This window comes from Nipponia nippon, unplaced genomic scaffold (genome assembly GCF_047370975.1).
Source record: "Nipponia nippon isolate SJK-2023a ecotype South Korea unplaced genomic scaffold, ASM4737097v1 scaffold_4, whole genome shotgun sequence".
NCBI lineage: Eukaryota > Metazoa > Chordata > Aves > Pelecaniformes > Threskiornithidae > Nipponia > Nipponia nippon.
This window is the reverse complement of record NW_028262358.1, coordinates 34,499,186-34,525,244: the sequence shown is the minus strand read 5'-3', so window position 1 is coordinate 34,525,244 and position 26,059 is coordinate 34,499,186. Positions and strand designations below refer to the sequence as shown.

General features: G+C 60.0%; 2 protein-coding genes across 2 annotated transcripts; both read right to left on the bottom strand.

Annotated features, from left to right (window-relative positions):
• Positions 1 to 2,075: 2,075 nt before the first annotated feature.
• On the bottom strand, positions 2,076 to 9,180 carry SLC35B2 (solute carrier family 35 member B2). Its single transcript, XM_087777425.1, has 4 exons — positions 9,060 to 9,180; positions 6,002 to 6,195; positions 5,551 to 5,711; positions 2,076 to 4,238 (listed from the first exon to the last, which is right to left on the bottom strand). The coding sequence occupies exons 2-4, from the start codon at positions 6,156 to 6,158 to the stop codon at positions 3,300 to 3,302; spliced, it is 1,257 nt and encodes a 418-aa protein (XP_087633551.1). The 5' UTR covers positions 6,159 to 6,195; positions 9,060 to 9,180; the 3' UTR covers positions 2,076 to 3,299.
• A 1,794-nt stretch (positions 9,181 to 10,974) lies between these two features.
• Positions 10,975 to 24,582, bottom strand: NFKBIE (NFKB inhibitor epsilon). The gene is made up of 6 exons (XM_009475098.2): positions 24,050 to 24,582; positions 13,346 to 13,448; positions 12,591 to 12,822; positions 12,331 to 12,419; positions 11,802 to 12,050; positions 10,975 to 11,479 (listed from the first exon to the last, which is right to left on the bottom strand). Exons 1-6 carry the CDS (start codon positions 24,388 to 24,390, stop codon positions 11,414 to 11,416), a joined length of 1,080 nt encoding a protein of 359 aa, XP_009473373.2. The 5' UTR covers positions 24,391 to 24,582; the 3' UTR covers positions 10,975 to 11,413.
• Positions 24,583 to 26,059: the final 1,477 nt, after the last annotated feature.

The window sequence follows — 26,059 nt, the reverse complement described above, 5'->3', positions numbered from 1 at the left end:
GTTTACGCGGTGGGGTCGCTTGTGTTTCATGCCTACCATATGGAGGAAAGGGTCTCAGCCTGTGCCTGAGGGTGTTGGGCCACTGGTCTCTCCCCTGCCCTCACCGGTTTTCAAAGCCCTGCTTTAGCTGATCTCTATCCCTTCCCTGCCCAGCCACCATGAAGTGGGGCAGAGAAACAGCGTGCAGGTGGAGTCATCTCCAGCAGGTAGCAGTTGTCCACCCGGAGCACTGCATGCCCCGCTGACTGGGAACAAACCTTTCCAATCTGCAAGTGTCAGCTGGGCCAGGACGCGAGCCTGCACTGCTGCTGGGCCAGGACTCGAGCCTGCACTGCTGCTGGGCCAGGACGCGAGCCTGCACTGCTGCTGGCTGGGCTGGGCTGGATCTGGGGGCAGGAGCTGTGGCAGGAGCCATCTGCCTGTTCCCTTGCAGTGCAGAGCAGGGGGTGGAGTGACAGCTCAGGATTGTACTTGAGCTGACTCTCTTCAGCTCGTAGGGCAAACTGCTCTGGCTCTGTGCTATAGATTCCACCTTTCCTCCCACCTCCAGCCTGTCCTTTCTGGGCTTCTGCAGCCCTGGGGGCGGTTGGCAGTATCTGGCCGCCCCCCGGCTTTTGCCTGTGTCCCAGAGGACAGAGAAGCCTGGGGCATCACCTCTGATTCATCTGTCCCTTGCACTGAACTTGTACCTCAGCCACAATGGCCCTGGGGTTTGGCAGGCAAAAGTGACACCAATGTGCAGTTCTCTTGCTGGCTGCTTGCCAGCAACGACAGGCACAAAATGGAGTGGGCTTTAGCCAGTATCCGTCTTCAACAGGGAGGGAGGAGGCAGAGCCTGCTGGAGTCCCTTGTCGCACAGCGCGGGGCACTGCGCTGCAAGTGTGGCAGTTCTTTGGGTGCAGGCTGCTAGGGCAGTGCTGGAGCTGAGCTAGCAAATGCCTTCAGGGTGGTTTTCTTTCCCTGAGATGGGAGAAAAAAATTGTTTAAAAGTAAGATTTCTCTCTGGATAGGAAGGTTTTGCCAAATAACAAATTAGTAAAGTCAATTCTTCTTTTTAACTTAGAATGCTTGTTGTTTTTTTTTTTCCCACTAATTTTTTCTTTAAATCTACATTTAAATTAGAAAAGGGATCCATTCCCAACCTGGCAGACAATGTGTTTTCTTGCCCAAAGAAAAAAATCCATTTTCAGTCTGTCAGCAGATGGTGGGGGCAGACATTTTGGGGGAATTTGTAGGGGAAAGATGAAGGGCTGTGAGGCTGCACAGGCACTTTGAAGAGCTCAGAGGTAGGAAAGCAGCATACGTAAAACTGCTGGAGAGCCAAGTGCTCTGAAGCCTGGGCTGTGCTCAGCACCAGCTCTGTTATCCCTGCAGGCTCAGCTAACTCAGCACTGTGAAAAGCAGCTCCTGTTCCCAGTCCCCTCCTGCCCCTCCTGAGTCTCCCCTTTATCTAGCTCCGTTAGTCCAAGGTGTCCTGTCTCTGACCCCAGACCTCGCCATGACCAGATGCCTAGTCCTACAGACAAGGTTTTTCACCAGGCCTCCCGCAGGTACGAGCGGGATGTACCACCCACACCCCAAGCCTCCCCTGGCGCTGGTGTGGGGCTGGTGTTGGGGCAGATGCACTGCATAAAGGATGGGCTCCTCCAGGGCCTTGCTACAGCACTGGTGGCCCTGGCTGGCAGGTGCTCAGCAGGTCTCTGCACCATTTCTATCTAGCTACGCAGGCTGCAGCTACACCCACTGGGGCTGCCCAAGCTGCACCGGGCAGGGAACCCAGGAGCCCAACCAGAATCAGGCGAACAGCTCCTCCACCTCCTCACCAGCATAAGCAGAGGTCCAAACCCAGCTACGCTCCCCATGTGTGTGTGCAAGGATCTTGTTCTCAGCTCTGGTCAGGGTCCAACCCTGGCTGACACCTGCCTGGGTGAAGGCAGAGGCGTCTCTGTTTGGAAAGGAAAGACAGACAGCTTTGCTGTCTCACAGAGACTAGGGACATGGGAAGGGCTGGGAACTCTCTCCCCTTTGTCTAGGTACATGGGAAAAACACTCAAAATGAACATTTACCCCCAGGGCACTATATGCAGCATATTTTTAATTTAATAAAATAAAGAGAAAAAAATTGCCTTTCAAAAGTACCAAAACCTGCTGGCTTGACAGTCAGGTTGTGTTGAGGAGAAAAGGGTTAACCAGTAAAACCCAGGCTCCTGGGGAAGAGCAGCTTTACCTGCTCTGTCCCCTGCTGCCTGGGGAGCAGGTGCCCACTCGCTCCGTCCCCTGCTGCCTGTGGAGCAGGAACAAGGCACTGCCAGCAGGCTCTGCCCCATCTCTCAGCCCTCCCCGGGCACAGTGGGGCTCTGGCCAGGCCCCAGGAAAGCCGGGGCCTCCAGCTGGCAGAAGAGGGGCTGTTTGTGCTTCTCTGAATGGCAACTACAAAGCCCAGGAACAGTGGCACTGAGACACCCCGAGGCGATGCTGGGATTTCTGGCCTTTGGCCTGTGACAGCAGCGGATGTAACCAAAAAGCAACCTAGAACAACTCGGCAAGCCTTGGGAACCGTACCGGCCAGCCTCAGTCTCTGCATAAAAATCAGCCTGGGCCAAGGGGAGCGAAGAAAAGTGTCTCAGAGCAGGGGCAAGGAACTGATAAAACCAAACTGGGAGGTAACTGGCTTTCACTGCAGAGTGCCCTCCCAGAGCAGATCCCAGGCCTGGGGTAGGACAGGTTGGGAGTCCTTCCCTTAGCTGTGCCTGTCCTACCCAGAGCACCTCCTGGGAGGGGGGCTGAGAGCTCCCCCCACCGTGGGACAGGCTCAGCTTGGGACTTGCCTCACATGGAGGTATTTCAAAGAGAAAGCTAGTGTTTTGCTTGCCCTTCTGCTGAGCTGTGTAGTAGTGACAGAAATGGACAAGCATTAGCCAAGAGGCAAGACGGTGCCAGGGAAAAGAGCTCCCTTGTTCATCAGTGACTTTGGAGAGAAGCCACAGGACAGAGGTGGGGCGGGAGTACCAGCAGCCCCACGCTGGTTTGCCCCCAGGATGTGAGCCCCCAGGCCCGTGCCTTGGCTGGAAGTCTTTGACCTATTAAGGCAAATAGAGAGGTTTGGAGCTGTGGCAACCCAGAGCATTCCCTGGGCTTGTTCCAGCCCCTTCCCCAGGAAAAGCAGGTGGAAAAGTGAGTCACTGGTCCAGCCTATCCGTACCCCACTCTGCTTCTCGGTGGGTTCTGAGAAATCAAGCAAGTGCCCCCAAGCGGAGGCAGGACAGCAGGCATGGCTTAAATGCCATGGCCCCAGCTCCTTAGACCTTTTGTACAGGGGTCTCGCCTGGCGGGAGCTTCTTACTGCGCTTCTTCATGCGGCTGCGGGCGTAGACACGGAGGAAGAGGGCCACGAAGACAACGGCTACACCCAGCCCACCCACGACAGTGACAGTGTGCCCGTAGATGAGGCAGGAGAGGAGGATGGCAAAGGCCTGGCGGAGTGTCATGATGATGGTGAAGACAGCTGCCCCGAACTGGTTGATGGTGTAGAAGATGAAGAGCTGGCCGCAGGCGGAGCACACGGAAAGCAGCACGGCGTGGGCCATGAACTCCGAGTGGCGGGCCATGAAGCGTAACGATTCCAGCAAGGCACCCTGCTCCAAGAGCGAGCCCACCGTGAAAAGGCAGGAGAAGACATTGACGCCAAACATCATCTGCACGGGAGACATCTTGTAGGTGAAGAGGGCGTCCTGCCAGTTGGAGGTGAAGCTGTCAAAGATTATGTAGCCAGCCAGGAGGACTATGCCTGAGAAAGTGGTGACAGTGGACACGTGCCTGTTGGGAGCACTGGAGAGCAGGAACATGCTGACCCCCACAGAGATGAGGGCAGCAGTCAGGTACTCCCAGTACTCATAACTCTTGCGTGACACCAGTTTGCCCATCATCATCACTGGGATCACTTTGGAGGCCTTAGCCAGCACTTGGGTGGGGAAGCTGATGTATTTGAGCGCCTCATACTGGCACCAGCTGCTGAGGATGTTGGAGAGGGAGGCGAAGGAGTATTTGTACATAGGAGCCCCGTGGCGCGGCTGCTTGGTCAGGGCGCAGTACAGACCAGCCACCGTGAAGGCCAGGATGCGGTTCATGAACACTAGGAACTGGGAGTCCTTGAACTTCTCACCAGGGTCCGTTTCGGTGGCACCGTATGTTCTTGTCATCACACGCTCCTGGAGGACGCCCCACGTGAGGTAGGAGGCCTGCGAAGCAGGAGGAGCACAGGGAGAGTCAGGACCCGCAAGGGCAGCTGCGAGCAACCATGGGAAGCACAGACCCCAGGAGATCCTTGCTTGCCCCGGTGCCGCCTCATCCTCTGCATGGCAATGCTTCCCTCAGACATGGGGAGATGGGGCCACCCTCCGCTCCACCCGCCTGAGGGAACCCACTGTCCCATGTGGTTACAACCGGGAACATCCCGTCCCAAACAAAACCTGGTCAATTTATAGCCTCTTCAAGCGGACAGAAGCCAGCAAAGCAAACATCCTGGCGTACAGCAAGCGGTTATGTTTTAAGCTGCCTGTTGAACCAGATGGACGGGATCAGGGAACGTTATTGATGCACAGCTGCAGTTTTGGTGCCAGCTCCCTGCGGCAGGTCCTGGCAGTTCTCCCAGTGGCCTCTGCATTGGTTTTCACTTCCAACTCCCTAGGCCCAGTTCTTCCATCCAAATCAATTCTAGCTTCAAACCCAGCAGATGAAATTGTCCTCCAGGGATGATCACTATTCTGGCTGTCACCTCCACTAATTCTGCAGCCCTGGTGCCGCAGTACCAAGCCCCTCACAGAAGTAACACAGACTTCCTCTCACCACACATCCCCTCCCGAGGCAGAGAAAGATGGAAGGACTTGTTGGTGACCCGCAGCAAGTCTGAATGGGCCAGGATAATAGGCCAGAGAGTGGGTGTCTTCTGCTGGCTATGGGATCTGTGGGTTTTTCTATCACAATGCCCACATTTCTATTTTTAATCCTCATAGACCCAAAAAGCTGCCCTTCCTAATGATGCTCAGGCTGTAGCTAAGACTTAGGGAAACTAGGATTAAAAAAATCCTCTTTATCTGTAGCTGAATTCAGTATATTTCTCTCCAGTATTCGAATCCAATCCATCAAGGCAGGACACGTCAGCCCCAGAAGGTGACCCAGAGGAGAGCCTGGGAGATAAGAAGGCTCAAACTATCTGCTGCTCTGGCATGAGGGCCAGAACAAGAGCAGCCCTAACAATCTGCTGAATCACAGAATTTTCCCTATCCATGGCTGCAGAGGACTGCGATCGGACAGAGAAGAGGTCCCAACCCGGATGACACCAGCTAAATGGACCTCCACAGCGCTTTGAAGGGACACAGCAGCGCCGGTGGACTATCCTGGTTGAGAGGCTGCGTCCCAGCCTCCAACCCTGCCCCGATCAAGGACAGCACTGCGTCCCTGGTCTTCAAGGAACAGACGGCCGCAAACCCACCACCCACCTCCTGCTCCCAGAGGGGGACGGCCACACACACACACGCACAGGGCTCCTACCTGTAGACCAGCAGCACAGAAGAGCAGCTTGAAGACCTGTCGGGCTGTAGAGGACTCTGGGGGCTCCACTCGGGGTGGCAGGGAGCCATCCTCCTGGTGTACAGACTTCACCTCAGAGCCAAACACGCATGATTTGATGACAGGGAAGCAAATGCCTCGGCCTGAAGGGGGTAAGAGAACACAGAGACAGAATTAACCACAGCCTGGGCACCACAAGCCGCACCAGCTTGAGAGGTGAAGCCTCCGTCCTTACTAGCCTCCGCATCTGCTGGCGCAGCGGCCTCAGAGAAATTTGTTTCAGGGTAGCACCTAGACAGCTCTGGGATGCAGCTCTGCGAGCAGCTCACTCCTGGTCTGACAGAGCTGGTCAGGGCAACAACCTGTCAGCGCTGAATGGGGTGCAGAGAGCTCACAGGGAGGCAGGATATGGAAGGGAAGCTCCTGCCCTTACCTGTCTCCAGGTAATTCCTTCTCTTGAAGTACTGGATGAGGAGGAATCCCGGCACCACGATACTTGCGTAGCCAGCAGCATTAACAAAGAAACGGAAGAGCCAGAAGTCCCCCCACGCATCCTGCAGGGCAGCGGGGATCTGTTCACCAGTAGCCATGGTAGGGAGGGAAGCCAGCACGAGGGGAAGGCAAAATCTGTGGAGAGACGAAGAGGCAGGCGGTGGGCAACCAGTAAACGGCCAGCTCCACTCCGCATGCCTGTGCCACCCGGCCAGCTCCCCACCGGCAGGCAGCACCCAGACCCCCACGGCAGGGATGATGGCAGCGCATGGAGTAGGAAAAGCCCTCTGGAGTTCAAGAGCACATGCCAAACATTTATGTTTGCTTCTGTTAAGGGTGTTTGCTCTGGCTTAGGAACACGTGGACTTGGCAACTTGGATTTCCAGGATCGGAGAGAATGTTTGAACACCGTTGTAACCATCCGGTTTTGACAACGCCCTTAGTCCAAATGCAAGGAGCACCTCACACCTCACACCTCACCTTTGTAGATTAAACTTTAGCGCAGCTCCTGGGTGGAAAAAGAAAAGGTCATTGAATGGAAAAAGCGACTCCTACCTAGCAGCTCATGTTTCAAGCCCGTGGCCCGAGCGGCCTTCCTGCAAGAGCACACGGTTCAGAGCTTCCCCCTCCAGCTGCACCAGCTGCATGGAGGAGAGCCGGGGAGGGCTCAGGCTGCCAGCCTCCCCCACCTCCCCCGGCAGCCCGGGAAGGGAGCGTGCCAAGGCATTCCCCACCGCTCAGAGGAAACTACCAGGGCTCACCCGCTTGGCCAGACACAGCCAGAGAACAAGGCTGGGAAGGAACTTTCCTACCAGCTGGGTGGTTGGGATTTTACCAGGACTATCCGAGAAGGTATAGCTGATATTCTTCAGCTATAGCCCTAAGGTGGTGACCTAGCCAGCTCTAATACTCCCTGAAGGAGTTCTTCCCTCCACTGTTCCCTCCCTCACAGAGGCAAACCTGCGATATTCAGGGGCCATGCAAAGAACAAGAGCACCGGGTACACAACAGAATGAGCAAGCTGGCAAGGACTTCCTACACCCTGCATCCTCCCCTCGCACAGCAAGCTGTGGATTCCTGCATCAGGGTAGGCGGTGTCCTCGGTCCGTGCTCCATCCCTGCCCCAGTCTCTCCGGTAGAAAAAGCCTCCTGATTGCCTTGGGGGCCAGGTGAGGGTGCTGTGGGGCTGGCTACGTAAACACGCAAGCAGAAGCAAGCTCTCAGCTCCTGGGATGGAAAGGGCCAGAGATGTTAATCCCCCCTTTCCCAAAAACAACGGAGCCATAGGAATTGAGGCCCTGTGAGGTGTACCTGGCCCCAACATAATATAGCTGTGACCTCTAGTAGCCCTCACATGAAACTCAGAGACTTACAAACTTAGAGCTTTAAAGGCAAGAAAGTCCCCTGCCATTTCATGAACAACAAGCCCTCCCCACCAACCTCTTGTCCCCTTCGGAAAGGCCTTGGGGGCTTTTCTTATCCACAGTTGCTGTGGCCAGGACCCTAGAGTCCAACCACCTGACCTAAGCTGAGGCTGTGTTTCACCCTGAAATCTCCCTTCTGTGACTTAAAGGACCCAGAAATTCCCAGCTCAGGGAGAAGTGCAAACAGCTGGGGGTGGGTTTCTGTGCCTGCTTCCTACCCCCCCCCCCCATAGCAAAGGCAGTTTGATACCTCCAGCCCTGTCTTCCCTCCTGCTGCAGGGGCATCACTGCAGGCTGCAGGGGTGCTGCAGGATGCAAGAACAGGGCTCGGTGCAGGCACCTGGGGCTGAAGTTGCCCATATTAAGTAACCCTGGCTGATGGCAGCGGCCCTCTTGCCGGGGAGAGGGTGTAGAAATGCCGTTCGCTTTTGCAGAAGTCAGCTATAAATGGCAGGGTCGGTTGCTACGCTCATGGGCCACGTCTCCCTTGGGCCACGTCTCCCTTCAACCTGACGAGAGACCGAAAGCCAGCCGGCTCCCTTCACCGCGCCTGCGCCCGCTGTTACCCCCGCTGGCCCCCTCAGCGCCGCCACGGGAGGAGAACCAGCTCTGCTCTCCCACAGCGACCGTGAAGAGGAGGCGATGGAGGGACAATGGCTCTCTCTATGCCTGCGCTAGCAATTCCCAGGCCCCGAGAGCTGACTCAGTGCAGCAAGCCCTGCCCTCCCTGCCGAGGCCGGGAAGGAACAGGGACGCCAGTGTTACAGGTAGAAAGGGGGGGTCCGCGCAGGGCAAGCAGGTGGCACGCCAAGGCATGAAAGGAGCCTTAGTCTGGGGCCTGTGGAACAGCCAGGGAGCCGAGACGACAGACTGGGCTACTGTTCCCCTCGGCTCTCAAATGCGTGGCTCCAGAGCCGGGCTGGGCCACAGCTCTCTGCCTGTGATGCAAAATTTGGGTCCCGGGCCAGAGGTCTGGAAAAACCCCAAAAATTCCTGCCTGCAGCCCTGCTCCTCTGGAGCGCACCTCTGGCACCTCGAAGGGCTGAGGGCAAACGCAAGCCTGGAGCTCGGAGGTCCAGGGCCCGCCACCAACGCCTCGGGACCTCATCCCGCCTCCCCGCCCCGCAGCCGGCTCAAAGCCGGGTGGCAGGGACAGCCTGCAGTCGTCCCCCCCTGGGCCACCGCCACTGCCCAGGGGCCGCTGCCAGGGGCGGCCGGGCTCCCGGATCCCCCCCCGGGCGGCCGCAGGGGCGCCCCCCGCCGCGGCCGGGACCCGGCGGGCCCGGGGGTCCCCGGGCGGGGGAGAGGCGTGGGGGGAGCCCGCTTCCCGCCCGAGGGCTTTTCTGCCCCGAGGCTCCCGGTGGCAGCGGCCTCTGCCCGGGGACCGGCCGCGCGGGCCCAGGCGCGGGGAGAGGCAGCGCCCGGCCCGGTGGGGGGCGAGCGGGGCCCCCGGGGACGCCCGGCGGCCACGTCCGCAGAGAGCGGGCCGGCAGCGCGGCGGCGGCCCTCGCCCAGCCCTGCCTGAGCGGGGCGGCTGCCGCCCGCGGCCCGACCCACCCCGGCCCCGCTACCCACCTGCGGGCCGGCCCCGGCCCCGGCCCCGGCCCCGGCCGGCTCCTCTCGGCTCCGCTCCCGGCGGCGGCGGCGGCAGCGGAACCCCCGCCCGGCGGGCGTGCGGCGGGGCCCCGCAGCGCCCCCTGCCGCTCCGGAGGGGCCGCGGCGGAGGAGCGGCCGCGGTGCCGGCGCCGGCGCCGGGCCCGGGCTGCGCTGGGGGCCCAGCGGCCCCGCGCCCGGCGGGGAGGCGGGAGGCGGGGGGCGGGCCCTGCCGCCGGGCTGGGGGGCCCTGCCGCCCCCCGCGGCCCCCGCCCGGGGAAGGGGCCAGCATCGCTTCCCCCGCCGGCCCGAGCGGAAAATGGTGAGTCAGGGAGGGGAAGCCAGCCGGCCGAGGGGCGCCGGTTCCGGGCCGCGCACCCGGCGAGGTTTCCAGGCCCGGGACCCGGAGCCCGCCCCTCCGCCTCGGCCCCGGAGACGCTCGGCCCGCCGCTGCCGCTCGGCTCCAGCCAAGCCGGAGGCAGGGAGAAAACCCGCTGGCGGCGCAGAAGCCCCCGAACCTCGCCTCCGCCCTGCCCCGGGCTCGGGGCCGCCCAGCTGCCAGCCCTCCCGCGGGCACACGCCGCAGCCGCTGCCCGGGGGCTGCGGGCCGGGATGGGGCCTTCGCCACCCCCGGCCCGGCCCCAGGCAAGGCTGCAGGGCCGGCTGCAGCCACCAGGAGGCCACCCAGGGATAGCTACAGGATACTCATTTTAAAAAATACATTTTTATTTTAAAATAATAATAATAATAATAATAATAAAAAGATAGCGCGGATCACGTGCTTCTGCCTTTTTCCTCCCCTTCCCACCCGGCTGCGGCCCCGGCCCCACCAGGCCGCCCCGCCCTGCAGCGCCCGTCTCTGGGCCGCCCGGGAGCACCACGCATGCCCTGGGAAGGGGGCACCCGAGCAGCACCACGGGGCACCGGCTGCACTTGCTGGCAGCAGGGCTGAGGCCCTGCCAGAAGGTGAGAGGCAAAGATTCAGAAGAAATGGAGCGATCCAGCCCAGGGCTGCTGAAAAGACCAGGCGAGCTCCAGAGAGGCCTGGGGGAGCCCCTGCTGCTTTCCTGGCAGCATTCCCTCGCTCGCTCTCTTTCCAAGAAGGGAGGAGGAAGACAACGGCTCACTCTGGAGCATCTCTGCCCACTCCAGAGCATCTCTGCCCACTCCAGAGCATCCCTGGCGATTGCAGCATCCAGGATTTGCCCCAAGCAAGAGCAGCTGCTCCCAGGCTGCAAGTGGGGAATTTCCCTGGCTGAGGTGGGGTCAGGCGCACTTGCTCGGTGTCTCCATTCCCACAGCACCTTCCGTTGCTGGTTCCCTAATTCGTCACGTGTGCTCCTCTGTGGCTTGGAGAGGGGGCAGGGAAGGGTGGTGAGCTGAACAACAGAAGGGATGTGGAGATAACCCTGCCTTCTCCTCCGCTATCAGCCTGGGGAAATCTAAAACCCAGGGAAGACCCATGCCCTAAGTTTTTTAACACCCTCCAAGCCAGGAGACGGGGCAGGATCTTTCTGTCCTCTCTGCAGAAGAGGAAACCGCGGCACGGTAAGGCAGCGAGCTGTCAGGCACGATAGCAGAAGCAGGGATCCACGACTTGGTCTTCCAGCACCTCCTATGCTCTGTCTTCAGCCCCGATGCCAGACTCCCAGCAGGACAGCATGGGAACGGAGCGCCAGGCTGGGATTCCCCCAGCCTTGGCCTTGAGCACTGGAAAGGTTCTGCAAGCGGGGAACCCCCTGCGCTCCTGCTTGCCTTCTGCTGTGCGAGGGAGGGAGCGGGACCCGAGGGAGCGGGTGGGGTGGGGAAGCCCCTGCAGCCCTCACGTGCCCGGGGTAATGCTCAGCCTCCGATGCTGCGGGGGCGCAGGGCGGGTTAGATCACATGAGACCTCGGGTGCCTGCAGCAAAACCAAACGTTTATTAGAGTGCGTGTTAGCTCTCCTCACCCCACACTTATTCCGATGGCGTTTGCGGGTGCCAGAGGATGCTCCATCCACTGTACGGTGTGAAAAGGAGTCCTCGCCTGCTCCTTCCCTGGGTAGGCTGGAGACCCCCACGACTCAGAGCCATGGCAGGGAGGGGAAATTCAGTCCTGCTGCAGGGCACGAACAGTAAAAGAAAAGCCTCCTCTGTGTAGTGTTCATAGTGCCGCCTTGTTCCCTCCGAGAAGGCAGCCTGAGGCCAACAAAACTTTTCCAACGCGGGAAGGGGGGAATAACGTCTCCCAGAGTGGCTCTGCTCCCACTGAACTGCAGGCAGGCAAGGTCCCAGCGGGCAGCAGGGCGACAGCGCGGAACGAGGAGGCAGCCCGACGGGCCAAAGGAGTCCAGCCGCTCATTCAGAGCACACAACAGGCTTCCCCGAGATCTTCAGGTCATCAAAGGGCAGCAAGGCAAGGAGCTGCAAAGGCCAAGGATGCGGAGGTGTAAGGATCCAGGGTCGTGTCTCCACTGGGGCTGGGGTAGGGGTCCAGAACTGCCCCCCCCAGCCCTGCAGCCTCCCACCTCCCCGGGGAAGTGGCAAGAAACCCTGGCTAGGCTTTCCCTAGGGCTCGAGGCAACAGGCAGTCACCCCACACACCCCCAGATCCAATGCCTGCACCCTATAGGGGAGGACAGGCATGGCTAGAAACTCCTCCTAGGAGGTCCCCAAAAATTATCTGACTCCTGCACCCCCGACACGCTTGCAGAGCCACAGCCCCCCCCCCCCCGTGCAGACTCACGTCATCGTTGCCATCGGCCAGGTCCTGGGCTGTCTCATTCTCCATGTTCCTCAGCAGGGTGTCAGCCCCGGAGTGTGAGAGGATGGCGGCGATGGCAGCATCCTTGCGGCCCACGGCCAGGTGGAGCGGGGTGCACCCGTTGTACATCTGGGCGTCCACGTACGCCCCTTTGTGCAGCAGGAACTGGACAGCACTGCGGTCATGGCACTCCACGGCCAGGTGCAGTGGTGTCTTCCCACTCGTGCCCTCCTGCAACCCACAGACCACAAAGGTGTGGGTGCGGGGTCCCCTCAGATGGACCCCGCAGCACCCACCCGCACCCCCTTGACAGGGTGCAGAGGGGGCAGTCCCCACCCTGACTGCTGTCATGGCACCCAACAGCCCCTCGAGGACCTTTTCTCCCTGCTCCCTCCAAATTCAGCACCTCCAAGCCCCACAGCAGTGCCTGCCCTCAGGCCGGAGGGAGTGCCCAAGGGATCCACGCACCGTGCCCAGCCTTACCCAAGCATCGCACCGTGCCCAGCCTTACCTGAACATCGATGTTGGCGCCGCTCTCCAGCAGCAGAGACATCATCGGGATGTTCCCCTTCAAGGTGCTGATGTGCAGACAGGCCAAGCCTGGGACGGGGAGGCAGGAGAGAGAGTCACAGTCAGCCCGGAGCACCCTGAGGCACGCCAACCCCAGCCCCACGCCCGCTTTGCCGCACTCCCAGATCCCTGCATACACAACACGCGGTCTCTGCCCCAGCCCAGCCATGGACTCCGCACCGGGCTGCCCCCAGGTCTCACCTTGCCAGTTCTGGAGCTGCAGGTCCTGCTGGTGCCCGTGGGGCTGGGCTGTGCCCTCCGTCGGGGCTGTGCCCTGCAGCAGCTGCTGGGCGCACCGCAGGTGCTGCTGCTCGCAGGCCAGGTGCAGTGGGGTGTTTCCGTTGCGGTCCTGCAGCCCGGGGTTGACTCCCTTGTGGATCAGTGCCTGGATCACGCTGGGCTGCTCCAGGTACACGGCGAGGTGGAGCGGGGTCTAGAGAGGAGGTGGAGACAGAAATTAGGAAAGGGGGCGATGCCCCGCAGGACACAAACGTGATGAGCCACGCCAGCCTACAGGAGCCAGCCCCGTGGCACAGGCGGGCTGCTGTGGGCCCATCCCTATCCCAGGGTTAAGCGTGGCTGACACTGGGGGGTGCAAACGGCTTGCTGCCCCCCCGCACCTCAGCTCAAGGATCACCCATGGGGGCAGATGTCACTCTCCCAAGTTATCTACCCTGCCACATTCAAGCTGTGCCTGCTCCACCCTCTGGGGCTGTCTGCGACATCCTGGGGCCTCATAAAGGAACCCCTCACCCTTCGGTGCTGGGAACTCTCAGGGCATCTCCCACACTCTTCTTCCCCTCCCTGAGAAGGGGCTGCTCACATGGGACCTTCACACGCTCTGGGGGAAGTGGCTGGGGAGCCCTGGGGAAAGGGCAGACGGATCGGGCATCTATCCAGGGAGCAGCCTGCGGCATCTGCCTTCCTCCCATCTTCTGCCTACCACACCCGCATACCTGGAAAAGATCATTTTGGATCTCCAGCACCTCCCTGGGCAGCTGAGCGATGCAGCAGAGTGCCACAGCTGGGACGCAGTGGATAATGGCCAGGTGAACCAACCTACAGAGGGGATAAAGGGAATGAGGGAGGGAAAAAAAAAAAAAAAAAAAAAAAGAGTCCCAAGTGCCACGCTTAGGAGCAGAGATCCACTGCTGCGTGGAGGAATAACCTCCCCACCTCCCCCAGTTCCCTTCCCTTCCTACCAGCTCGGAGCTCTTCCATCCTGCCCTCAGCAGAAGGGCAAGGCAGGAACATGGCCTGAGGCTCCCCAGGGCAGTCCTTCACTCTGATCTCCACAGGGAACAGACCCTCCTGTCCCCGCAAAGCACCGCAGGGTCCTCCCTCGGACCGCACAGCATGCGTAGGGCTTGGACCTGGCACTGCCCAAAGCCAGGCCTCCAACTGGGGCAGGTCTGAAGAGCCTGGGATGCATTTTGCAGAGCCCAAGGGCCGGGTTTGGTGGCTGCGGAGGGAGGTCTGGGCTCTGGCAGCTGCCCGGGGAATTCCAGTTCCCCGCTGCTGGCTGCGCATCACACTTCTTCTTTCCCCTCCGTGAAGGCAGGCAGCCAAAGCCGGGCAGGAGCACGGCACCGGTCCAAGATCACCTGCGCGGCACAGTCCCCGTGCCAGCCGATCTGCTGGCCCACACCGATTTCCTCTTCTCTCCCCCACATCCTTCCCTTTCGGCACTGCCATGGCAGGGCTGGCACGCAGCCCACCGGCACAGAGGGACACTGGAGGTGTGGCTGTCAGAGCTCGGTGGACAGCAGGGAGCCCACATCCTCAGGACTGTGGTCTCCGTGGCCATGGGGTGGCTGGGCAGCCCGGAGTCCCCCAGCCCAAGGAGAGGTTTTATTTCCAGCCAGGTCTGATGCCGGCCCCTGGCTCAGTCAGAACAGAAGTGAGAACACGACGGAGGCAGAGCCAAGAGAGAATTTCCAGTCCCCTTCGCCGACCTGCTGGGCTCCTGGGCCCCCCTGCACAGAGGGACCAGCCTCTGCCGCAGGGCAGCCCCCCCGGGCGAGCCCCGGCCATGGCGGGCAGCAGCGAGGAGCAGGCAGGAGCTCCTGCTCTGCAGAGCATGGCAAGCATGAGCTGAGCCTCCTGCTAACTCCTCGCTGCCTGTGGTGGGGCCCCCAGGTGGCTTTTATCTCCGGCAGGGATCAGCTCCGAACCAAAGGCTGGGCTTTAAGCAGGCTCCTGCCACCCACGCTGCTTGGTGGAGGTGGGCAGGGACGAGGGATGGAGGGCGAGAGCTCTGCCAGCCCCAGAAAGACAATCCCGGCTTCGGGATGCCACCGGCAAAGTGGGGGATGGACAGCATCCCTCCGCAGGTGGGAAGGCAAGACCTGGCCCTAAAGCACTGCAGCAAAGAAGCGTGGCCGGGGCTGACTTCTTGCCAGCTGCAGGGGGGACATGGGTGCGCTGAGGAGCGCAGAGGGCAGTCCCGAAAATGTCCTTTATCCTCCTCCTGCCAAGCATTGCCCAAGGGTCGAGCTAGCACCCCGGATCCCAGGCAGCCTCTGCAGAGGCCCACTTTTGGTGGCAAAAGAAGGCCAGTCCCTTTTCGCCCTGCTGCCAGGGGAGAGGCTGACAGGAGAGGCTGCATCCCCGGGGAAGCCCCAGGTCACACCACGGCAGGGAATTCCCTACTGGAAGGAGACGCCACCCACATTTGCCTCCGCACTGCCATGGGGTACCCCCTCGCTGCTGGCGCTCCCCGGAGCAGGGGAGGGGGCTATGAGCCAGGGCCGAGCGGCCCCACGGGCAGGGTCCGGCTGCCCTCAGTGGACCACGGGGCAGGGGCACAGCCAAGGGGCCCCGGCCAGGCTAGCTGGGGGCAGGAGTGAGGGGCAGAGCTGGGGGATCAGCTGCAAGAATATCCCTCCCCTCAGCGGGCTCTCGCTGGCCCCAGCCCGGGTATGATCCAGGCAGGGAGATTCCCTGCTGGGTTTTGCATCAGGCCCCCGGTCCCCATGGTGGCACCTGCACTGAGGTGCCCTTTGCCTGCTTGCAGGGACAGCCCCTGTTTCTCCAAACCCACTCCCAGGCGCCACGTGCAGAAGGAGGCTGCGGGATCTGCCTTTTTCAGGTATAGCAGAGATAAGACTGCTCAGACAAGGGACTTTCCAAGGCAGTTCAGCTTGAACTTTAAACCTCTGCTGCTTTCACTTTCTAGAGCCCATGCTGGGCTCCCGGGGGAGAGAGCAGCGCCCGGGGTCGCACTCCCCTGCAGCCAGCCCCCGCGCCCCCAGGAATCCCCCTGGCCCCTCTGCCACGACCCACGCCATGCCGCGCCGTCACGTGGGGACAAGTGGGGCAGTCACCCGGGGGAGGTGGAAACCCCGGGCAGCCCTCCGCCACCACCGCTCTTCCTGCCTTGGTGGCTTGGGTGGCTTTGCAGCTCAACAAGGTGGTGGACCATTCAGGGCTCAGCTGATGCTGAGCAAGTTTGGGCATCCATGCTATGGTGATGGGGGTGACCATCCCCATCCAGCAAGAGCTCAGGCTTTCACCTTGATGCTGGTACATGCCTGCTTTGAAGGATTGCTTTCCCCCCCTCCCTATTCCTTCTCCACCCAGGCGCAGCCTCCTCTTGCGCTTTCATTTCTGCATTCGTTCCCCCCTTTCCCCATTGCCAGCCCTCCACTTCCCGACATGGCTGCAAGAGCCGTGAGCTACTCGGGGGAATCATGGCGAGGCTGCCGGGCTGGGATGAGCCCCCGAAGAGCACGTGCGCACCGAGGCGCTCTGTGCCACGGGCAGTGATGCCAACCAGGAATCAGGATTGTCTCCTGCTAACCCGGGAAACCTCCTACACCCAGGAGACCTGAGGCGCTGGCATCGTGCCAATCTCCGCTTTCTTTCAGCCAAGGCTACAAGCACACCTCTCTCTCTGCCATGGCAGCTGTACGGTCCAGCTGCTGACGGGCTGCTGCACGCTGGCACGCAGCGCTCACAGCTGAGCCCCAGTGCCAGGGCACGGCGACGGAGAGATACCCGCTTGCTGCCAGACACCCCTCCTCACCCAGGCATGGCCCCGTGCCTTTGCCAGAACAAGCCCTCCACCCCGCCACACTTGGTCCCTTGCCCTTCCCTCAGCTGCCTGCACACCTCTCCTCTGCCTTCCCCCGCTTCTCTGCTCCCTCCCTCCCCATGCTCCTGCCTGCAGCGCTCCTGCCTGCAGCACTCCTGCCTGCAGACACAGGGGACTTTTGGAAAGCGCAACAGGGAGTTTTGGAAAGGGCAGGGGATGGAGGAGCTGTGGGCAGGGGAAACGCGGCCAACCGAGTAGGACAGACTGCCGGGCTCGTTCTCAGCTTCTCCACTTACTCACCAGCTCCATCCTGGCACAAGGGGACTCGTTAGCGCTCTGAATCGCAAAGGTCCCATGGGCACAGGGCATCCCTGACACAAGGCGATCTACCTACCACCAGAGAGATAACGATCCCGAGCAGAGGGATCAGGGCCATCCCTGGGGATGTCCCTGGGTCTGAACATGCAGCACTGCCGTGCCCAAGGTGGTCCTAGTTTAGGCAGAGAAGAACACCCGTTTCCACAGTGCTGTCCATCTCCCAGGCTTCTGAGCGAACTCAAGCGCCTGGTAGGAAAAGTGTCCTTGTCTGAGGATGCCTGCAACTGGAGGCAAGGAGTAAGGGTAAGGGTGACACCCAGCTCCAACACACAAGCAGAACTGATGAAGTCCCACCAGTTCTCCGGCTATCCTCTTCCCTCACTCTAGAAAAGGGGCTGACCATGCAGATCCCCCCATCTGTGGAGCAAGACACCTTGTCCTCAAAGCAGCCCCTCCCTTCACCATCTCACCCCAGAAGCACCTAGGACAAGGGATTCAGCATTTAGAAGAAATTGCTTTGACAAATTTTTCTTCCTCTCAAGATAAGGTCCCTGTCTGTAGCAGGAACAGTTTGCTCCTGGCTCCTTGTTTTGGCTGAGTGGAGCAGTAGGAAATCATGCAAACAACTTGCACAAGAGAGACTTGTTCAGGGGAGGAAATGGCCCCAGCAGCAACAGAGAGGAGAGCGAGGGAGGAGGAAAACAGCAGGGGAATTCCACGCTTACCCCGCTCTCCTGTTCCAGCCCCATAACCTGCGCTGCTAACCGCTTCCTCAGCCATCAGCACGAACCTCTGCCAGCAGGCTCAGCAAGCATAGTTGTGTCCTGCCCTGCAGCCCTCTGCCAGCCCAGCCCGGCTCCCTTCCTCCCTGCATACCGATGTGATGCTGCCCGGCTCCATAAAACTGTGCCAGCTGCCCTCTGGCAGCTCCAGGGGAGCAGCAGATCTCAGCCGGCTGTAGGCTCATCCCCTGGGTCTCCTGTCCTGCAGCTTTCTTCTCCCCTTCCTTGGACAAAGCCCCTTCAGCCATTGGGTTCAGCCCCCCTGATCGCCAGCCTGGGCAGCAGCTGCTTCCCAGCCTGCTGCTCCCGGGGCCAAAGGGAGGGGTGGGAAGCGATGGGTGAGCAGGAGATACAGCCTCCACCTTTCCTGTGGTGCTCTGCAGAGGGGCTGATCCGGGTGCTGGCGGATGAGGGGTGCTGGAGGCTGACTGGCAGGGGAGGCATTGCCAGAGGACCGCGGGCGCCTCGTTTTCCAGTGAAGTGGGGGAGGAAGAGGAAGAGGTGGGGAGATGAAGATGCCCCCGTTCACCCATGTACTGCACCCTTGGCCTTACATCCTCTAGACTCTGCACCCACATGTTTGAGCATTTTGCTCTGTTTCTGAGCAGGTGGTGGGTCCTGGATTGCAGAAACACTAAGCATCAGATGCACACGGACTGCCCTCTGAAAAAACGGGGGGCCTGTCCTGCACTACCATCACTGCAGGGATGAGCCAAGCCAGAAAGCAGGTCAGCCCGCCCCAGGCAGATGGAGCTGGTTTCACAGACATGGGCCAAGAAGCGAGATGAATGATTGCAATAAAAGCAGCAAACATCCTGAAAGGTCCATCGGCCATGGCAACTCCATTTCAAATGGAGCAAATTCCCGTTCTTGCTCATCAGGAGGAAAATACGATCTACAGTTTCCGTATACACAGATATCTTTAGGTCAGAACAGCCTCTTGCAAGAGGACAGTGCCTGGACTTTGCCAGAGCCAGTACAACACACCCTAACAATCATTTACAGCCCTGCACACATATCCTCGCTGCCTCAGGATTTTCTTTTAATGAGGCACCAGCCGTGGGTCTAGGATGTCTCAGGGCCCCCCTTCCGCCCTGCATCTGCCCCAGTCAGAGGGGCTTCCCATCTCTGAGATACAGAGAGCATCCCACGCAGCTCACTGAGAGGCACCCAGTAACCACTCTCACAGCTCAGACCCCACAGCCTCTCTTCCTACACAGTCACGTCTGACTCCTCTTTTATCCACACTGCATTAAAAAAACTCCAAACCAGCAAAAATCAAAACTCTCTTTGTTAATTTAGCTGAGCTCAACCCTTTCCCAGCAACAGCCAAGCCTGCCTGCAGAGTGCAAAGACCTGAAGCCCTCCCACCTCGACTGATCTGTTATACAGCCAGGCATCAGGCTTATGCATCCCAGGACATGGAAATTTCCAGCCATTCTTTCCCTTCCTCTGTGCTGAATTTCCCTGTGCCTCTCCCCAGCTCCAAGGCAAATCTATGCAGGCGGAAAGTCTGAAGAAACTTCCTCCAGGCCAGGCTGAAGTCATCTGAACAGGGAAAAAAAAATCTCTTCTTGCCTGCACGATCTCAGAGGGCTGCCAGGACTTACCCACCCTATGCCAAGGCTGTAGGTGTGTGACCCCTGTGGCAGCCAGCAACTTCTGGGGCATCCTAAAGGAGCCTGTGCAGAGCTGCCTGCCCTTGCCTGGAGGGGCACCAAGCCCTCCCCGGCTCACCAAACTCCTGAGCACGCACAGAGGAAGAGCTGAGAGTCCAGGCATGGGGAGCTGGACACAGCAGGTTCCCTTCTCCCTCTGGCCAGCCCCACGTTAGGACTCATTTTCTTCTCTGCCCCACAACAGCAGTGTTCTAGGGAGCAACCTGGGATGGACTCAAACTCCCCTGGCAATCAGGCAAGGAGCTTTCTAAAGTGCCTCTGGAAAAACCAAGAGCATCCTTGCTTCCCATTAACTATGGCCATCCCACTGCTGGGCAGCCAGCAACAGCCCAGCCCAGCCAAGCCGGGGAACTCCCAGCCTGACCAGCAACCAGGTGTGCTCTCTGCATCAGACTTCTTTAATCCTTCTCCTAAAACTGTGTCTCTCCGGTCCTCTGCTTCTTTTTTCTTCTTTCACAGTGGTTTCCCTTTGCTGTCACACGCCGAGCGTTCCCCCAGGCACACGTGCTGGGATCCAGGGGTACGGGGATTCAGCAACACCCCTGTTCAGCAGGGCAAGCACTGAGCAAGCAGCCACACCGGAGCAGGCAGCCTGAGGGGGGACAACCTCTCTGCTCCTGCCCGGGGAAGATCTCTAGCACAGGGCTACACGAGACGGGAGGGCTACGCCCGGCATATGCCAGTGAATGGTTAGAACTGGCTCTCGGCCCCGCTAGATGAGCCTTTGCGCTCAATGCCCACCCACGCAGGCAAGGGCTCAGCAGGGAAGGCCCCTTTGCTACCATCACATGGAGAACATTAGTTCCCGTGGGGCCCCAATTTTACTCGATTAACTGTCCCCAAGCCCTTGTTAAGGCATCTCAGCCCACAAGTCACTGGCACGTGATTTCTTATCAGCAGACGGGGCAGCACTTGTCTCTGGTGGAAGGAGGAAGTCAGGCTTCCTCCGCTCCCCTCCCTCGCCGAAACATGCACCCAACCAAAACCGCTCGGTCCCATTTTCCATCTGAAGGAGGCTGAGACCTCTCTCCTCTGATTGTGCTGGGGACCCCCGACCTTCACCCCCGCAGAGCAGCCGCACTGCTCTGCATACGGAGCCCCGCGCAGAAGAGAGCCGCCCTCCTGCGGAGGTGCAGCCCCCAGCCTTTTGAAGCATGGCACAGCCAGAGGGCCCACAGCAAGACTGCATGCACTCTACCCAGCTGCCCCAGGGGCCCATCACTGTGGCATCAGGTACCGATGGCATAAACTGGTGTGTGGTCCAAGGACCGACGCAGGCAGAAAGGGAAACGTTTTTAAGTTTAAGATAGAATATATAGTCCTACAGAGAGGAAGTTCAGCCTGATTTCCCACACTGATGAATCAACTCTGCCTCTCCAGAGTTGGCAGAGGCTGCCATAAGCCCAAGCAAATGGGAAGGTTTTCCCTTGTGCTGGAATGCAACAGGCGATCCCATCACACCTCGAAGGAGCTGGTCCCACACCCACCCCTTTCCCAGGACGCCGGACTCATGTGTCTGCCTGGAGAGGTCAGGAAGGAGGGGGTTTCCTCGGTGAATCCTAACAAAGGTTGAGCTTGTCCAGAGGCCGGGCCATAGCGATAAAGCTGCCTGCAGCCTGCCCAGAGCTAGCCATGCCTGCAGCTGGAAAGCCCCGCTCTTTACTTCCACATAGAGCAGTCCCATCGGGACTCAATTCAGCAAAAAAGAAGCTGGTTTACGTGGAAGAGACGGATGCTCGGAGGAGACCGCTTGGTTCACACGGAAAAGATGGATGCTTGGAGGAGACTGCTTGAGCTTGAGCGCACAGGGCTTGTTCTCTATCCAGCTGCAGAATAAGCAGGATACCTATCACTGCCCTAAGCGCAGCCACCATCTTCTGCCTGTCACGCCGTTCCTCATCCTTGACCTCTCCTGCCATGCCGGCTCTGCCGCTCTCTCTCGGGGACTGATATGCCGCTGCCCGATTACTGCAGCTCTGACTTCCCCCAGGCAGAGGCCCCGCCAGTGGCACTGCGGAGGCGTGGCGGGGGGCTGATGCTTGGGCAAATGATTCTTGGAAGACAGCACCCACACATTTCACTGGCCATCACACCCACATCTCCCCTGTTGGCCAATTTCCTTCCTCTAGAAGCAGGACCCCTTCTAATTTTGAGCACGAGAAGAGCCAGTTTTAGCCCCATTGCTTCACCCTGCCTGGGTTAACGCTCCCTCCCACGGAGGCGAGCAGGAAGGTATCCAAGGAAGATCCTGCTGACGCTCCAACCGCCCAAGCACATGCCCCTCGCCTCTGCCGCCGCCTCGCACACTTCCCCCACAAGCGGCAGGCTGGCAAACACAGCCTCCTTGCAGGCGCACCTTGAGGCGAGCCCAGGGGAGCTACGGACAGCCAAGACTTCTGCCAGATGGACAGCCAAGACTTTTGCCAGCTCCCTTTGTGTGAGCCCGGTGCTCCTCTCCGCTCGGTACCAGCCGGGGCATCTGGGGAAACAGGAGCTACTTGGCCAAAACCCCTGAACTTTTTGTATTTTCAGAATTACAATTACAGGAAAGTGCTGTTGCCCAAGTCTTCTGAAATATAATGGCAGCATGATTTTAATTCTCGGCCTGGAGCTGTTTTGAGGCAGACATTCAAGCAAGGCACACAAGGAAATGTGCTGCTGACAGAGATGAAAAGAAGTCGATGGGTTTGTCTGGCTGGATGAAAGGGATGCAGCCTCCGGCCATCTGATCCCTTTTCTCTGGCGACCTTCTGTCACCAGATGAGCAATTGCTCCATAGACTTTAGCATTACTATCAGCCCCAACTTGTTTTTGCGTACAAAGCTGGTGGCAGTTCAATGAGTTGCTGGGTGCTCGCAGTCCCCATTTGCATCGACCGAGTGGTGGATGTTCAGCATTTCTAAATATAAATGCCGCCTACCTCTCCCGCAAGGTCAGGAGGAGAGACAGGAATAGCAGAGGCAGAAATCCACAGCCTCGCCGCTCTAACCACAAGAATAGTATTTTTTTTTTTTTTTTTTTTCTTCCCCCAGCGCTGGGAGCACATCCCGGGAAAGCCGGCTCCTGTGCGGACACGGCCAGCCCGGAGCTGTACGAGCTGCAGCACCGGCAGACTTTTTGCTGCCTCCCTTGCTCTTTACAGATTTCCTGTTCGGAACTGCACCGTGAGCGAGAGAAAACAGAAGAGCAACTGCAACCCTTTGGAGCGCTCTCCTGCCTACAGTAACCAAGGCACCACCGATTAATGTTTCCCTAGTTAATGAGATGCTTGCGTTAGACTCTGGCCAAGCAAATCTGACAAGCAAAGGGCTCAGCCACCTTACAAGACAGCCCCAAGCAGCAAAAACATCTCCAAGCAGCTGCACCTACCAGACTCACTAAAGAAAAGCAAGCGGGGAGCCCTGGGCACACCGCGACGGACTAGCCTGGGGGGGGCTTTTCTGAGGTGCTACTTCCACAGCTCTGCTTAAAAGACCCCTGGCTCTCTCCGTGGGCACCTTGGCTCTCGCATTACAGCTGGGAAAGGTGGCGAAGCCAAGGAGCCCCAGAGCCAGCCTGTAGATAGGACAGGACTAGAAAGCACCCGCTGGGGAGCGTGGGAGGCTGGGTTTAGTCTAACCTTGCTTGCCGCTAGACTTCCAGCCAATTCTCGGAGCCGATCCCAGAGTGAGCATTAATGAACTAATTAGCAGATGCGCAGGCTCCTCCCTAACCGGCAAGTAAACACTCCGGCTGGCTCCCAGCTCATCTTCAGCCTCAGAACCAGATGTGCTCTGCCAGGCAAGGACAGAGCCCTCTTGCTGCTCCAGCTACTGAAGACATTTGCTTGCTCGTGTCAGTGCCTCTTAGTTTCTCTTCCTCCTGCACCATTACTCAGTATTAAGCTCCAGCCTGGGTTTGGGGCAAAGCTTTGCCCTTCTCAGCTGTGAGCACGCTTCGCTCGTGCTCTACACGTGCACTCATGATGAGAACCTTCTGCTGAGGGAATGCACAACAGGAAAAAGCTGTGACTAGCTGAAGGCAGTTACCAGAAGCCAAACTAAATACCTCCAGCATGATGCCTCTGCCCTTGAGAGGGCATTACGGATGTGGGAAGCCCCGTCTCATTAAGAGAAACACTTGTCTCCATCACAGAGGCTCCTGGAGGGCAGCCCCACAGCAGGGCGTGCATCACATCCGTGCCAAAAGCTGCGGCTGTGCAGGCGGGTTGGCAAAGCAAGGTGATTTCCACCTGAGAACAAATAGTTCTTGGGTCGCTCGGTTGAGCAGCATCTGTGGCCCCAACACAACCATCTCAAAGTCTTGCCCTGCATGGCCAATCTCGTTTCGGGTCTTGCTTACACTCCATCTCACGCAGCCAAGCCTTCCCCATTGGGGATGAAATGTTGCATTCTCTGGGGAAGAGACAGCAGGGGGGCTTGATTTGCTCCCACACCACCTTCTAGTTGCTAGCAGCCCCATAGCAAGTGGAAGTTGTCTTCCTACAGCGGGTCCGTGCTGTGCCACGTTGCCTGGGCTGCCTCTCCTTGCTCACTCTGCTGGACCTGGCTCGGATGCCCCACCAGTCACCCACCCAAACCCACGCCAGGGTGCCCAGCATCTGTGTGCAGCACAAGACGGGAGGGAGGCTCTCAGGAGCGGGGCTCGGGGAGTCCGCCATGGCCCAGCTGAACGGGTGCTCCTCGGGAGAGGGCTGGGGACCACGGCGGGTAAAGCCCGGCTTAGCTCTAGGCACCGGCTCCGTGCTGCCGGCAGCCTGCGAGGGGCCAAGCCCGGGGCTGGGGGCCCGGCGCTCGCAAGCCGCCCCCCGGGGAAGGCGGGAGGGCAGGGGCCGCGGTCACTTACGTGTCTCCGTCCTCCGAGAGGTAGGTGAGGGCCTCCAGCTGCTGCCGACTGAGCCCCTCGGGCGGCGGCGGCGGCTCCTCGGCGCGGCAGGCGGCCGGCAGCCCGGGCAGAGGCTCGGGAAGGGCGCCGGAGCCGTAGCTGGAGTCGAGCCGCTCCTCGGCGGCGGCGGCCTCGGCGAGGGTCTCGGCGGCGGCGGCGGCGGGGGGGCCGTCGGGGGCGGCGGGGGTCTCCCTGCCGCCCGTCAGCGAGCGCAGCGACTCGATGCCCGAGTCGCACTGCCCCTCCTCGCCCTCCCAGCCCGCCGCCTCCTTGCGGCACTCGCCGCCCGCCGCCCGAGACATCGCTCAGCGCCCGCCGCCCGCCCGCCCCGGCCCCGGCCCCGGCCCCGACCCCGACCCCGGCGCCGGGGGGCTCATGGCCGGAAAGCCAGCGAGCGGCGGCCGGCGCGGAGGCTAAGCCGCCGCGGCTCCTCCTCCTGCCCCTGCCCGCACTGACTCAGCCGCGCCCGGCCCCGCCCGCCCGGGATTCCCCCCGCCGCCGCCCCGCCGCGCTGCCCCGCACCCCCTAACCGGCGGGGCCGCCTCTCCCCGCCCGCTGGGCCCGCGGGCGGCGCAGGAGCGCTGGGAGGGAGAAAGCCCACGCGTGGGCGGGGGCCGGCGGCCTGGGGTGCGCAGGGGAGGCGGCCAGGCTGCGCTTCCCCCGTCGGTGCCGGCGAGTCCTGGACCTGCCTCCTCCCCTGCCCTGTTTGTTGGGGTTCTCTGAACAGCAGGCAGGTTTGGCGGGGTGGGAGGGGGACCGCGTTAAACCAGGCGGCGGCGGTGCGTGGGTGAGGATGCTGTTGCGTGCGCAGGTGCCCACTGAAGCTGCAGGCTCTGTGGGAAACCATGTGGTGGATGTCACTTACTGGTAGCAGAGATAGGTGCGAACGAGACATTTGTTTTTCCTGTGTGCATGGTTTTAACCCATTTCACCCACTGAGAAACCCTCTTGTCTCTCCTGCCCGCACAGACAAAGGGAAAGGCCAGGAGGTCACTACAGCTGGCTGTACAAGTCCCTTGGTCCGGCTGCTTCCCGGCGCCTTTCTGTGTTGCAAATAGAAAGCCCAAAGCCCAGAGTGGCTGCCGGGGCTCACACGAGAGCAGCCAGGACACACAGATCAAAGTTGAAAACAGAAGATCAAACGAAGGCCCGGCTCTCTGCCTATGAATGATTGACGAGGCTGCGTTTCAGTGCTCTCCTTCCAGCATCAAAACTATCCAGTTGTATTCCTCATGGATCTGCGTAGACGTCATCTACTACTTTCCAGTGTCCCAAGCTCCCTCTCCGCTGCCACAGTGTGGGTGCCCATCTTTCTAGTTCAGCCCATCAGGAGGAGAAGGATCTCTTCGTGCCACACGCCTGCAAGGGAGCTTACCTGGGAAGAGCTTGGTGGTGGGTACGGGACCGAGTTCACACAAACCGCATGCAAAGCGCCAATGACTTCCCCCTCCCGTGCTGCAGCTGCCGCCTCGGGTTTGCGTCACGGCCCCAGCACTGGCCGCCAGGCCTTTAACCGCAGCCTGGCTGCAGGCAAGCTACCCACGAAAAGTGCCTCCGACCAGGCAGGAAGAAAGGTTTTGGGGTGTGAGGGCGGCAGGAGGCAGGCAGGGGAAGTCTCTGCTGGCATCAGTAACTTCCAGTCACAAGTTTTCCTCCCACGCGCAGGATCTGTTTCAGTATCTCCAGTTGTGCCCCTGGCGCTGCCTGGCTGCGAGACCGCAGTTGCTAAAGGAAAGGAGCTTCTCCTGCATCTTATCAGCTCTGTCCAATGCAGGGCAGGGATCTGGGCCGTGTATTCATGTCACTCCCTCTCACACCCTCGTGGTGGTTACATCCCAGCATCTGCAGCTGGCACTCCTGACCCCCATCCAGAATTTCTACACTTTCAGCTTTCCGTACCCAGCTCTTACCGGGTTACCATCAAATACCTTCCATTTTGCCTTTGCCATTTTCTCTAGTAACACGCTAGAT

What these genes read in the sequence shown, in the direction of transcription:
- SLC35B2 (XM_087777425.1), bottom strand. Translation starts at nt 6,158, where the DNA reads ATGGCTACTGGTGAACAGATCCCCGCTGCCCTGCAGGATGCGTGGGGG. An exon ending in AAGGAATTACCTGGAGACAG is followed by an intron (nt 5,712 to 6,001) that starts GTAAGGGCAGGA and finishes TACCCCCTTCAG; the next exon opens with GCCGAGGCATTTGCTTCCCT. An exon ending in TCTGTGCTGCTGGTCTACAG is followed by an intron (nt 4,239 to 5,550) that starts GTAGGAGCCCTG and finishes CCTGCTTCGCAG; the next exon opens with GCCTCCTACCTCACGTGGGG.
- NFKBIE (XM_009475098.2), bottom strand. Translation starts at nt 24,390, where the DNA reads ATGTCTCGGGCGGCGGGCGGCGAGTGCCGCAAGGAGGCGGCGGGCTGG. An exon ending in CTCTCGGAGGACGGAGACAC is followed by an intron (nt 13,449 to 24,049) that starts GTAAGTGACCGC and finishes TCCCCTCTGTAG; the next exon opens with GTTGGTTCACCTGGCCATTA. An exon ending in GCGCCAACATCGATGTTCAG is followed by an intron (nt 12,051 to 12,330) that starts GTAAGGCTGGGC and finishes TGTGGGTTGCAG; the next exon opens with GAGGGCACGAGTGGGAAGAC.